Here is a 14,393-nt window from a genome sequence, read left to right on the forward strand (position 1 = left end):
ATCCTCCCCTACCTTCCTCAACATTCCCACACTTCCAACACTACAACTCTATGGTTCTATGATTATGGAAGCAAAACAGCTCCCTGGAAATAAGAAATTATTCCAGTGGTCCCAGCTCTATTGCGTCTTAGTGGGAAGGCAGTGCGTAGAACAGGGGTAGGCAACCTAAGGCCCGTGGGCCGGATGTGGCCCAATTGCCTTCTCAATCTGGTCCACAGATGGTCTGGGAATCAGCATGTTTTTACATGAGTAGAATGTGTCCTTTTATTTAAAATTCATCTCTGGGTTATTTCTGGGGCCTGCCTGGTGTTTTTACACGAGTAGAATGTGTGTTTTTATTTAAAATGCATCTCTGGGTTATTTGTGGGGCATACGAATTCATTCATTTCCCCCCCAAAAATATGATCCGGCCCACCACATGGTCTGATGGATGGTGGACTGGCCCATGGCTGAAAAAGGTTGCTGACCCCTGGCATAGAACCATTACCAATAATTTCAGTTCAGCCAGCACTCCGCGCGTGCCCCGGAATTACTTGATTCATTTGGCTTTGCTCTGGCCTACACATATCACTAAGCCATAGTCCAACTCCTGACCAACAAACCGCAATCTGAAGCCGTCATTTGTTGTTGGCATATGAACCTTTGTTTGTTTAACTGTGGTTTGTTATTATGTGTGAACCTATCATTATTTGGGAACCTAACTATGGTTTGTTTAAACAAAATCGAAAATTCTTTCTAGTAGCACCTTAGAGACCAACTGAGTTTGTTCCTGGTATGAGCTTTCGTGTGCATGCACACTTCTTCAGATACACTGAAACAGAAGTCACCAGATCCTTAAATATAGTGAGGGAGTGGTATTGCTCAGAAGGGTGGTGGGAATGGGTGATCAGCTGATAGGTGTGGAAAACCTGTTGACGACTCTTAACGGCTGTAATTAGTCTTGCAGGGAAAGGCAAGTGGTGAGATGGCTAAAGATAGCTTTGTTATGTATAATGAGATAAGAATCCAATGTCTTTGTTCAGACCAGGTTTCTCCATGGTTTTAAGTTTGGTGATTAGTTGTAATTCAGCCACTTCTCTTTCCAGTCTATTTCTGAAATTTCTTTGTATTAAGACAGCTACTTTGAGATCTTTTATAGAATGTCCTGGGAGATTGAAGTGTTCTCCTACTGGTTTCTCTGTCTTGTGATTCCTGATATCAGATTTATGTCCATTTATCCTTTGGCGTAGGGTTTGGCCTGTTTGTCCAATATAGAGAGCTGAAGGGCACTGTTGGCATTTGATTGCATACACAATGTTGGAAGATGAGCAATTAAATAGTCCTGAGATGGTATGTTTGATGTTGTTGGGACCAGTAATGGTGTTATCCGGGTTTATGTGGCAGCAAAGTTGGCATCTGGGTTTATTGCAGGCTCTGGTACCAGTGTCCATGTTGAGTCCTGTTTTTGTATTATTGTGGGTGAGGAGCTGTTTGAGATTGGGTGGCTGTTTGTATGCGATGAAGGGTCTTCCTCCCAGAGCTTGAGAAAGAGAACTGTCATTGTCTAGGAGAGGTTGTAGATCTCTGATGATGCGTTGTACTGTTTTAACTTGGGAGCTGTATGTGATGACTAGTGGTGTTCTGTTATTTTCTTTTTTGGGTCTGTCTTGCAGCAAGTTCTCTCTGGGTATCAGTCTGGCTCTGTCGATCTGTTGTTTAACTTCATCAGGTGGATATTTTAGTTCTAAAAAGGTTTGCTGTAGATCTCTTAGGTGAGAGTCTCTGTCTGTAGAGTTGGAACAGATGCGGCTGTAACGTAGGGCCTGGCTATATACTATGGATTGTTTGGTGTGTTTGGGATGGTAGCTAGAAGCATGTAGATATGTTTGTCAGTCAGTTGGTTTACGGTATAAGGTGGTGTCTATGTGTCCATCCTGTATTTTTATAGTAGTGTCCAAAAAGTGTATTTCTTGCATAGATTGGTTCATTGTTAGGTTGATGGTGGGGTGAAAGTCATTGAATGTCTGGTGGAAGGTGTCCAGGGTCTGTTGGCCATGTGTCCAGATAATAAAAATATCGTCAATGTAACGCAGGTACAAGAGAGGTTTGAGTGGGTAGGAGTTTAGGAAACGTTGTTCTAAATCTGCCATGAAGATGTTGGCATACTGTGGGGCCATGCGGGTGCCCATTGCTGTGCCGCTGATCTGAAGGAACAGATCCTCACCAAATTTGAAGTTGTTGTGGGTAAGGACAAAATGACAGAGTTTGGTAGCAAAGTCCGCTGTGGTTTTATCTGAAATGGTGTTCCTTATAGCCTGTAAACCATCGTTGTGTGGGATGTTGGTATACAGAGATTCCACATCCATAGTGACTAGAATAGTATTGTTAGGAAGGTTATTCAAAGATTGTATTTTTCTCAGAAAATCTGTGGTGTCACGTACGTAGCTGGGAGCACTGATGGCATATGGTTTCAGAACAGAGTCCATATAACCGGAAACCCCCACTGTAATGGTGCCAATACCTGAGATGATGGGGCGTCCTGGATTTCCTGGTTTGTGTATTTTGGGTAGAAGATAGAAAGTTCCTGGTCGAGGTTCTGCTGGTGTGTTCCTGAGGATCTGTTCTTGGATGTGTGGGGGTAGCTCCTTAACAATCTTGTTCAGTTCTTTTTTGTATTCTTCTGTGGGGTCTGAGTCCAATTTTATGTAAAAGGTGGTATTGGAAAGTTGTCTGTGAGCCTCCTGGATGTAATCAGTTTTGTTCATGATGACAACAGCTCCACCCTTGTCCGCCTCTTTAATTATAATGTCAGGGTTGTTCCTGAGATTATCTATGGCTCTCCTTTCAGCATGGTTTAGATTTTGTTGTAAGCGATGGTGTTTTCTGGTCACATCCGTTTGGATTCTGCGGCGGAAGCAATCGATGTACAGATCTAGTGTGGTATTGCGTCCATCAGGAGGGGTCCATGTGGAGTCCCTTTTTGTTTGTTTAGTCACCCCTTCCCATTCTCTCACCAAGCCAGAAAGGCTTGGTTTGTTTAGTCACCCCTTCCCATTCTCTCACCAAGCCAGAAAGGCACAAGACAAGAATAGCTGGGAAACAAACTAAACTTCGGAGAAGCATGCCACAGTTTGTTTGATCAACTGTGGGGAAGCTCATGGTTAACTCAAGGTTTGTTAACCAAACCATAGCTTAGTGTTACGTATACACCAGGACAGGGTTGTAATGGAATTGAGAAATCTACAGGAGGAACACTCCACGCTGCAACCTTTTGTTGCAGGTCCCACCTGTGTTCCTGCAAAAGCAATTCAAGGAGATGGTAGACCTTATGAGAGCAAGCTATATTGACCCCTGCTTCAGTTACATCAATTCAGTAGCCTTGTGAATTGTGAATGGGAAGCAAGGTTTGGATCTTGCTCTGCAAAACACAAGCAACTCAGGACTGAGGGAAGTTCATTCTTGCCCCCAAACGCTGCAGTTTGCATCCTTCCCTCTATAGATTAAAAAACAAAACCCGATTATTTTAATCATAAATATAGGCCACCTGTTCAGCAAAAAATCCACACATTTTCATAAATATTGCAAGCAGTTCTTATAGTAGGAAATCATTTCAGGTTTGTATCAGAGCAGTGCACATGTAGAACAAAGAGAGGGTATGATAAACATGTGATCCAATACATAAACTAAATAAAATGTAAGATACATAGAAACTGGTTTCCTCACTGTGAGAAGTGAGGTTACAGGGAACCAGGCAGAGGGCCTTCTTGGCAGTGGCGCCTGCCCTGGGCAATGCCCTTCCATCAGATGTCAAGGAAATAAACAACTATTTGACTTTTCAAAGACATCTGAAGGCAGTCCTGTATAGGGAAGTTTTTAATAGTTGATGTTTTATTGTGCTTTTGTTGGTAGCAGCCCAGAATGGCTGGGGTAAAACCAGTCAGATGGGCAGTATAAAAATAATAAAATTATTATTCCTGCACTGTAGGAGGCTGGATTAGATTATGCTCGTGGTCCCTTCCAACTCTACAATTCTGTGATTCTAAGCTGCCTTATATACTAAGTCAGGTTTTAGGCAGGGTTCTCTCTCAGCCTTACCTACAAATGCCAAGGGCAGAACTTGGGACCTTCTGAACGCAAAGCTACTGAGCTATGGTGTAAAACAAGCATGTTATTTTGGCTCTCCCTGTTACCAAAAAGGGGGGGATGCGGGTGGCGCTGTGGTCTAAACCACAGAGCCTAGGGCTTGCCGATCAGAAGGTTGGCGGTTCGAATCCCCGTGACGGGGTGAGCTCCCGTTGCTCGGTCCCTGCTCCTGCCAACCTAGCAGTTCGAAAGCACGTCAAAGTGCAAGTAGATAAACAGGTACCACTCTGGCAGGAACGTAAACGGCATTTCTGTGCACTGTTCGCTAGAAGCAGTTTAGTCATGCTGGCCACATGACCCGGAAGCTGTACCCTCGGCCAGTAAAGCGAGATGAGCGCCGCAACCCCAGAGTTGTCTGCGACTGGACCTAATGGTCAGGGGTCCCTTTACCTATTACCAAAATACATCATGCAAAATGTAACTGAATAACTGGAGAGCCATTTCACAACTGATTTTCATGCCTTCCTGAGAGAAGAGACAGGCATTTATGTTGGGCGGGGGCGGGGAAGCCTGTCAGAATTACCAGCAGACAAATATTTCATCTCTCCTTAATGCAGCCTAATTCAATTTAACATGAAATCACCTGACATAAGCTCGAAGCTTTGCAATAAGTATGAATGGGCCAGACAGCTAGATAGTAACCAGCATGCAAGAATATATTGGCTGTGCTCCGAATGCTACTGTTAAGATGCCATGTTTGAGAAAAAGGGAGAGAAAGTGTGCCAGTAATGATCAATGACAACTGGAGGTGCTGTTTATTACTGAGATTTCTAACTTCAGCTGCCCTTATGGCAAAGACAGAAAACTTTTCAAAACATACTCTGGGTAACTACTTATCCAGGTTACAGGGGGGTAGCCGTGTTGGTCTGCCATAGTCGAAACAAAATAGAAAATTCTTTCCAGTAGCACCTTAGAGACCAACTGCGTTAACTCAGTTGGTCTCTAAGGTGCTACTGGAAATAATTTTCTATTTTGTTTTTACTTATCCAGGGAGCGGGAACTTTGATTAAATCTACTTTGGTGAGTGGGGTTCCACCACCATCACCACAACAACAACCCACCTTTCCAAACAATGAACACTCTAAGATATACACCTACACACAGTCCATTTCAATTTATGGGAACCACGCAAAAAGGCACCCATGCTCTCATGCACCTCTTGTTCATTTCACTAGGACTGTGCAGGAGGATTTCTTGGATGGTCATGCCCAAATCTTGCTTTTCTTTTTTTCTTTTTCACAGGAAGAACAGTAGAATTACACCAGATCTATTATCCTCAGTGTTCGAAATTGCCAATGTTCTAGGCGCATTTTGCGACAAGGAATTTCATTAGCGCGAGCAGTTTCTGAGCTCTGGACGTAATAATGCACCTAAGATTTCGGATTAAAACTGCATAGTGGAAGGAAAGGAGGACCTTTTTCTGCCTCCCCATGTCCAGCTACTCTCTGAAGACTGGAGAAGAGACCCTCTTAAGAATATTAGGGGGGTGGGCAGGGGAAGGACCAGACCATGTGAAAAATGAATATAATATTTTAGCTGCAGTTCATTCATTTTCAGCTCTGTATTCTTGTTATAAAAAAGTGTGCCAAGACATTCCGTTGTTCATAGAATCATAGAGCTGGAAGAGACCACAAGGGCCATCCAGTCCAACCCCCTGCCAAGCAGGAAACACCATCAAAGCATTCCTGACAGATGGCTGTCAAGCCTCTGCTTAAAGACCTCCAAAGAAGGAGACTCCATAACCTAGTGCCCATAACCTAGGTTTAAGGTGCCATTTAGCTCCTAGCTTTCATATCTCAGTTCCTAACACTGATTATCCTATGACCGACTTCAGTGACACTATATGAGGTCAGTCAAGAATCCAGCTGGGGAGATAAGAACCAGCAGGACCTTCCTCCCTTCAACTCTTGCATATAGGAAATTAAACTTCAATCCTTCATTGAGGCTCTACTAAACCTTTTGCCATAAGGCAGGGGTGAGCAGACATCAAGCTTGCAGAATCAACTGGTTTTTTTACCCTAGAATACTGAAGTCTGCCAGCTGGAGCCTAGTCCAATCCAGTCCAGAATACATGTCTATGATTCTGTGAAAACAGTGGTTTAGGAAAGGGGTGGGTACACCCTTAGAATTAAGGAACAGAGCACCTGTGCTGTGCATGTCTTGGAACTCGGTTCTCAGTCTTTGCATACAAAACTGCACTCGTTTTCCCATAAGTCCTTGCCCCCCACTCATTTCAGCAGCTAAGGTAACTCCCTCTCCCCCTCCTTCTGTGTAGTTGTTGTTGTTGTTGTTGTTGTTGCTGCTGCTGCTATCATTAACCAAGAATTTCCAACACCCAATTGTTTATCTACTGCAAACCAGAAATCTAACAGTAGATCAAACTTTGCTAACCTGATACTTCCCAGATGTTTAGACTACAAATCCCATCAGCCATAGTCAGCATGGCTATGCTGGATGGGTAGGTCAAGACAGAGAGGATGGAAAGATGGATGGATCAGGCACAGAGCAGCACAGTGTGGCTTATTTCTCAGTAAACAAGCACAGGTAAAGCTCCAGTCTTATATCTATATTAATTGGGAGTAAATCCCATTGAACGTAGTGGAGCTTACTCTGAGTAAAGATAGAGGATAGTGCTGTTACATTATATATACATAGAAGTATGGGGGGATTTTGAGAATTATTCCTACCTATCTGCTCTATCCCCACAGGAAAGTGTACATCCTCATGCTACACACCACCAAATCTAATTATCCCACATTTATCATGTTTCCAAGCATACTGAATTTTGCATACACCCTGGGACCTTAGGGTGATGGACAGGTAATACATTATTATTATTATTATTATTATTATTATTATTATTAGAAATGCAAATTATTAAGTGGGACAGAAACGTCTTAAGCAAATGAAAGAAATCAGTACAGCTGGAGAATTCTATTATTTGCTGCTGCAAGGCAGACGCAGCCCTCCATCTCCTTTAGGGGGAAATCGGCTTGTTGCATTCAAAATAAGGGAAAAAAACAAAAATCTTGCACAAACCTCTTTATCCCTCCACCCCCACGTTCTTTCTCGGGGTTATTTCACTAAGCCCTAAAACCCCAGGGCTGGAAAGGGGAAGGGAGGGAGAGAGAGAGAGAGAGAGAGAGAGGGAGAGGCTTCCCCACTCCCCTTCTCCTGCTCCTCGCCTAAAAATAGAAAAGGAAGGGGGGGGGGGAATCAGTGCATCTCAAAGCATCCACCCAGAAACCTGTGCAACCGCAACACCCTTTTCTAGCGAGGGGCGGCTTCGAGGTCGCCCCTCTATCCAAAGCCTCCTCCATTCATTTCATTGTATTCACTCGACGGGACTTATATCCCGCTTAGTCGCCCAGAACCTCAAAGCGGTTCCGCTGCAATCCTAAACGCTTTATGCAAAATCCCCCCTCATTCATCACGACGGCTATGGATGTCAGAGATGGATGACCCACGCATCTGAGGGGGGGGGGTGTCCGCTGTTGCAACCCCCCCCCCCCAATATTCGAGGCGGGGGCGCGGAGAGGGGCGTTTCGATGGCTCAGCGGACCCTCGCGGAGCATCACCCGACGGGGTGGAGTCGGGACTTTGCCTCTCGCCATGATTTACCTGCGCGGCCATAAAGGAGAGATCCATGGTGCTGCTGGATCCCGAGGTGGTGCTGCTGCTGCTGGCGCTGTTGTTGTTGGTGCTCCTCGCCGAGCTGGCGGTGAAGCTGGTGCTGAGGTTGCTGCTGCCCCCCGGCGTGGCTTCGTCTCTGGGGGGCTGGGGAGGGACCTCCCCCAGCAGCAGCTTGGGGCGCGTTACCAGTTCCAGCTCCCTGGGGTGACGGAGCCCGCGCGACTGCCTGGCTGTCCCCAGCTTCCTCGGATCATGGTCCGCCCCGATGCTTGCTGTGGCGGCGGCGGCGACGCCAGCTCGAGTCTCCACAAGCAACTAGTCCGCGCGAGGAGCCGCCTTCTCTGCTGCCTGGCCACGCCCCCTTTCCCGGGCCGCTGAGTCGCAGCAGCAGACAAAGGGGGACAGCATCTCCTCTCTCCGCCTCCTGCTCCAGCGAGGGCTTCTGCCTCGTGTAAAGGAAATTGCTAAGCCAGCCAAACACCTGAGTCCCCAGCTACGTTGCCAAACACACACACACACATTACGCACACACAGATGGAGTGTGTGTGTTCCCCCTTGGCAGGTCTCCTGTGCCTTAAAAAAAAAAAAAAATGTCCGGATGATATGAGAGGCAGGCAGACGTTCAACAGGTCACTTCTGTTTTCCCAGCCGCACAGCATCTCCGTTGTTCGTAAGCACTCATTAGATTTTCAAAAGGTTTTCTTTCTTTCTTTCTTTTTTTACAAGGCGCCTCACCAAAGACTCCTGAGCAAGCTGCGCAGTTATGGAATAAGAAATAACTCCGTTGGTTATAGCGCGGTGACAAGGTTGCAGGTTCGATCCCCGAATGGGACAGCTGCATATTCTTGCAATGGAATCGGGGTGGCCAGGTCCCAAGAGATGCGATCTAATCACAGAGTTAAAAACTGGCAGTAATCTACCCCCTTTTGGGGAGTACAGAGCTTTTTTTTTTTTTTAGGGAGGAAAGCCCTGTTTTGGGGGGTTCAGGTCAAAGTTATTGAGCTATTTTTGGTAGAAGGAAAGCCTCGTTTTTTAGGGGTGCAGGCTTCTTTGGGGGGAGCTGATAATCTACCACAGATGTCCAGTGATCTACCTGTTGGACATGGCGGGATTAGATGATCCTCCACGTCCCTTCCAACTCTACAATCCTACGATTCAAGAGGAGAGGACTTCCTGTATCAGGACTTGGTTATGTAGCAGGGAGCAGAGAGTAAGGATAAAGGAACAGTTCTCTGCACGGAGAGATGTAGAAAGTGGAGTGTCCCCACCCCTCACCCCCACAAGGATCAGGAGTGGGCCTGTACTAAATGGTTCAGGGTGGTGAAAACAAGGTGGAGAGCAGTTCAGCGTAAAAGAAAAGTGTAAAGTTGTATATGTTGGGGGTGAAACCTTAATTTCTTGTATATGCTCATTGGGTTTCCCTGTCCTATAACTCTAGAATTCATGGGCATCCAATGAAGCTGGAGGCTGGAGGATTCAGGATTTGGCATCTTTCCGCAGGGCCTGCAAGACGGAGCTGTTCCACCTGGCCTTTGGGTTGGTTTCTGTTTGATATTTATGCTTCATTCTTTTATTGGTGGGTTATTTGAAAAATGAGACTGCAGTTTTAATATTGAATTTTTAAATTTGTATTTTAATCTGTTATTTTAAATTGATTGTGTTATGTTTTTGCTGGAATTTTAATTAGTGTTAGCCGCCCTGAGCCCGGTTTTTGGCTGGGAAGGGTGGGGCATAAATAAAAACTTATTATTATTATTATTATAAATTATTTACTCACATGGCACATAGTTAAACTACGGAACTCACTCCTGCAGGAGGCAGTGATATGCCACCAACTTGGGTGGCTTTAAAAGAGGATGCACAGAGGATGAGAATTTCAACGGCTTCTAGCCAACTACGCTCTGCCTCCATGGTTTTATGAAAGCCGTACTGTCTGTGGTTTGCTTCACAGCAGGAGGAATTCTGTTCTCTCCATGCAAGCAGGCGGATTACAGCTACACAGAATCTCTAATTGCAGCTCGGAATGAGAAGAATTTTCACCAAGGAATTGGTACTTACACGAACTTGACAAAGATTACATTAACCAAGCAGAACTACTTGTACGGTCACCTCGGTGAAGACACGGAGGTTCGCATCTGAATTACAGCTAACCTGGACTCTCGAGATTGGCAGAGTGAGCCCTTCTCACCCCACTGGCAAATCATAGAATCATAGAATCCTAGAGTTGGAAGAGACCACAAGGGCCATCCAGTCCAACCCCCTGCCAAGCAGGAAACACCATCAAAGCATTCCTGACAGATGGCTGCCAAGCCTCCGCTTAAAGACCTCCAAAGAAGGAGACTCCACCACACTCCTTGGCAGCAAATTCCACTGTCGAACAGCTCTTACTGTCAGGAAGTTCTTCCTAATGTTTAGGAAGAAATGTTGCTGTCCAGGAAGATGCAAGGCGGAATGCAATCACTAAGAGGACCCTAACTCTGGAATTTGCCCCCTCCCTCCCTGCCCAGGAAAATATTGATGGCTACACCTTTGATAAGCTGCTGCTGCCTCCTAGTTAAAGCATATCTGTTCTCTCAGGCCAAGTCTGGCCTGCTGTCTTGTTAACGTTAACTGCTGCCTGCAGATCTTTGTTGTCCTCAGTTTTAATTGTCCTGGTTTTATTGTATTTGATTGGAAGCTGCGAAGTGTGGGCCACACTGTGGTGAAAATCATTTTGTGCGCTTCATAAATAGGTAAAATACCCTTTAATAAAATTTGCACTAATGAAAGTAATTTAGCTGACTCTCCCCAACTTCACTTATTCTAGATTTATGGTTTGTTTATTACTCAGCACTGAGAACATGGAAATAGGGTTCACTTTATGGCATTTGAAGCAGCAAGGTAGCTTGGCGTATGGGGCCATGGGGAAAATGGACATTATGACTCATGAAGCATCTCTCATCTATATAGAAGAAGAAGAGGAGGAGGAGGAGTAGTAGTTTGGATTTGATATCCCGCTTTTCACTACCTGAAGGAGTCTCAAAGCGGCTAACATTCTCCTTTCCCTTCCTCCCCCACAACAAACACTCTGTGAGGTGAGTGGGGCTGAGAGACTTCAGAGAAGTGTGACTAGCCCAAGGTCACCCAGCAGCTGCATGTGGAGGAGCGGAGACACGAACCCGGTTCCCCAGATTACGAGTCTGCTGCTCTTAACCACTACGCCACACTGGCTCTCAATATATGTGCTTGTGCACATGCACACTCTAATAAACCAGGCATTTGGTTGATTTGATTGACATCCTATGCCTTTTTAAAATGTGGGTTGGGGGGGGGAGGTGTTATTAGGTGGTTTTTGTTCTTATTTTGATTATGGATTTTGTGGTTTTATATTTTGATTTTATTCTGTAAACCGCCCTGAGACCTGCGGGTATAGGGCGGTATTCATTGTCTGTAAAGTGCAATGCAACCATGAGACTTCAATATATGTACTTTTTTTTAAGTTTTCACAAAGTTCCAGGTCATGTTGCTGTTTGTGTTACCATATGTGGGGACCCCTATTGTTTGTAGTTTTATGGCCCTGAACCAGTGCACTGCTTAGCTACTGCAGCAAGCTGGACGAGGGGGGAAATTCAGTCTGAAGCCCAGGAAGGAGAAGGACTCTGTGGGTGAGCAGCTCTCATGCCTGAGAAATAGGTCAGTTGCCTTTCTGGATTTGGGTGCCCTACCTCGGAAGGAGCAGGTACGTGGTTTAGTAGTGCTCCTAGATTAAGGTTAACAGATGTCCCTGTTTCTCAGGGGCAGTCCCCAGATTTACAAATCAGTCCCCATACAAAATCCATTGAAGTTGAAAAGTGTCCCCGGATTCATTGAAAAAAATCTGGTAACCTTATCTTAGATGCAGCTTTGTCACTAGAGACTCAGGTGTTTTAGCAGTGCAGAAATCTTTTTCTCTATCCACTTTTCCCAGGCCATGAATAATTTTATAAAACTTCTATCATGTCCCCTTGTGCTGCAAACTTTCCTCATAAAAGATTCTCTAATTAATTCTCCTAAATAAAGAAACAAACAAATAAAATATCCCCATGCCTTAGAAGAGCCTTCATCAACCAGGTAACCTCCATTCAGCTTAGATTACAATTCCCATCACCACCAGACAACAGGGGGCACCAGGTTGGCAAAGGTTGACTTAGTGCCTCGGACAAATTATGCAATACGTAACTCAAAATCACCTGGGAAGCCAATTCCAGGCTGCGCTATCTTATACTGTACATGCTATCTTAGACATGCTTACCTGGGAGTAACTGAACCTTCTCATAGACATCTATGTTTCTGAAGAAGTGTCCATGCACATGAAAGCTCACACCAATAACAAACTTAGTTGGTCTCTAAGGTGCTACTGGAAGGATTTTTTTAAAAAATTTTGTTTCATCTATGCATCACTCACTCAAAAATAGACTATGAGTTATTAGCGAAGATTTGCTTTAAAGCTGTTTACTTCAAAAGAGGGAGCACAGGGTTTTGTCATTGTCCCCCCCCCCCCCCGCTCAGAGCACTGGAACATACGTTAATTAGTGAATCGTTGGGTTTTGTCAGATTTCCTGCGGCATAGTAGGAAATCCTTTGTTGCACTGAATGTGTGCATAAGCTCTGCTTTTGCTTCATAAAGCAGATCTAACGAAATTTGACAATTGAGTCTGGCTTCCAAAGAGGATTTTTTATATATATAAAAAATGTGCTTGTATTTATGTGTGTTTGCGTTTACTGTATGTCGTGTTCTAGTCCCCAAAGCAATTCAAAGTTCTCCTTTCTTAGACCTCTTTTAAACAATGCAAACATTTGGAAAGCGAGAATTAGCTTGCTGGATGAGACTCATGGCCCAGTTAGTGAAGTTCCCTGTTTTTAATCTCACACGATGGAGAGAACCACCCACCCACAATTGCATTCTGCCTCTGGACCAGAGAAGTGAAGGTCTGGCGTGGGGGGGGGGGTGCCCAGAAAACAGGGGAACTACTAGTCCTCAGTTTCCTCCCTCACACCTTCACATCCTTCATGTATTTGTCTAACTTTTTTCCCCCAAATCTCTTCTGCTAGTGCCTTAGTCCCCATCATAGCTAGGACCTTTTGGCAGAGGGCCTTCTCAGTAGTCACAACTGCCCCATGGAACGCCCTCACATCATTTGTCAAGGAAATAAACAACTGTTAGACTTTTAGAAGACATCTGAAGGCAGCTCTGTTTAGGGAAGTTTTTAATGTTTGATGTTTTATCGTGTTTTTAATATTCTGTTGGGAGCCGCCCAGAGTGTCTGGGGCAACCCAGTCAGATGGGCAGCATACAAATATTATTATTATTATTATTATTATTATTATTATTATTATTATCCTGGCAATACTTGTTGGTTGGAAGGCAGGCTAGACAGAATGTGTCCTGGCCCTTGCTGCCAGAAGAACTTGAACTCGGGTTTCTGTATCTGCCAGTGTTTAATAAATGTATAGATTTGGGTGATATATATAGATAGGCAATACAAGGTTTACAGGTGCAGCGGGTGAATCGCAAGGCTAATTGCAAGCTGAGACGTTGATCCAACAAGCTCCACATCCTGCTGCCTCTTCCTTTTGAAGAGTGGGGCAGACACAAAACTTAACATAGCAAACGGCAAGCATTCCTGCTCTGGGCAAGTAAACGAGTGCTTCTGCGAGTGGGCAGAGCCAGCGAGGTTTGTTCAGGCCACTGATGGCATCTCCATGTCCTTCTCCACAGAGAGGCTTCCTCAGTGTCCGACTTTCCTCAGCAGAGGCTCATTTGTGACAGGAGTGACAGGGTGGACCCTCCAACATTTCTCTGATGAAAATAGGGACACCCTATTCAATAATAATAATAATAATAATAATAATAATAATAATAATAATAATTTTACTATTTATACCCTGCCCATCTGACTGGGTTGCTCCAGCCACACTGGGTGCCTTCCAAAAATATATTTTTATATTTGTTGGAAGCTGCCCAGGGTGGCTGGGGAGACCCAGCCAGATGGGCGGGGTACAAATAAATTATTATTATTATTATTATTATTATTATTATTATTATTATTATTATTATTATTAAATAAAACATTAAACAACTTCCCTATACAAGGCTTCCTTCAGATGGCTTGGAGGTCAGATAACTCCATACCCTCCAACGTTTCTCCGATGAAAATAGGGCTGTCCTAAGAAAAAGCAGGATATTTCGGGATCAAATCAGAAACCGGGTTGGCTTCTGTAAATCTGGACTGCCCCTGGAAAATAGGGACACTTGGAAGGCCTGCCTTAGGAGCTGCTTGACTAGCCATCTTTGGTATCTCAGGGGCAGAATGCCTCTTTGACAACCCGTTTGAGCCTTCTCTAGGATCCAAACTCTGACCCTCCTGATCACTGGCCCCCTCTCCCAGCTTTGGCATTTCTCAGAGTGCTGAAGTGGCCTCCCTCATCCTGCTCAGGTCCTTGTCTGGGCCATCTGCCACCATCTCCACTCATGGAGCGCAGCGGGAGAGGGGCGGGCCAAGTGGCCTGGGCGGAGGCGTCATTCCGTGCGCATGTGTCATGACGTCATGCTCACGGAGCAACGCCCCGCCCCCATGGGTGCCGCTTGGCTTGCCGCCCCCGGCAGCCCAGCGGCTAGC

At 45.1% G+C, this 14,393-nt stretch overlaps 1 protein-coding gene across 1 annotated transcript in view; it reads right to left on the minus strand.

Moving 5' to 3' along the window:
- The window catches only part of C1H14orf132 (chromosome 1 C14orf132 homolog), a 91,400-nt gene that overhangs the window by 27,675 nt on the left and 49,332 nt on the right, over positions 1-14,393 (minus strand). The window contains exon 3 of the mRNA XM_033173183.1: positions 7,744-8,070. Coding sequence (XP_033029074.1) covers positions 7,744-8,070 — 327 coding nt within the window. The remainder of the gene's footprint in view (positions 1-7,743; positions 8,071-14,393) is intronic.

This window comes from Lacerta agilis, chromosome 1 (genome assembly GCF_009819535.1).
Source record: "Lacerta agilis isolate rLacAgi1 chromosome 1, rLacAgi1.pri, whole genome shotgun sequence".
Taxonomy (NCBI): Eukaryota; Metazoa; Chordata; class Lepidosauria; order Squamata; family Lacertidae; genus Lacerta; species Lacerta agilis.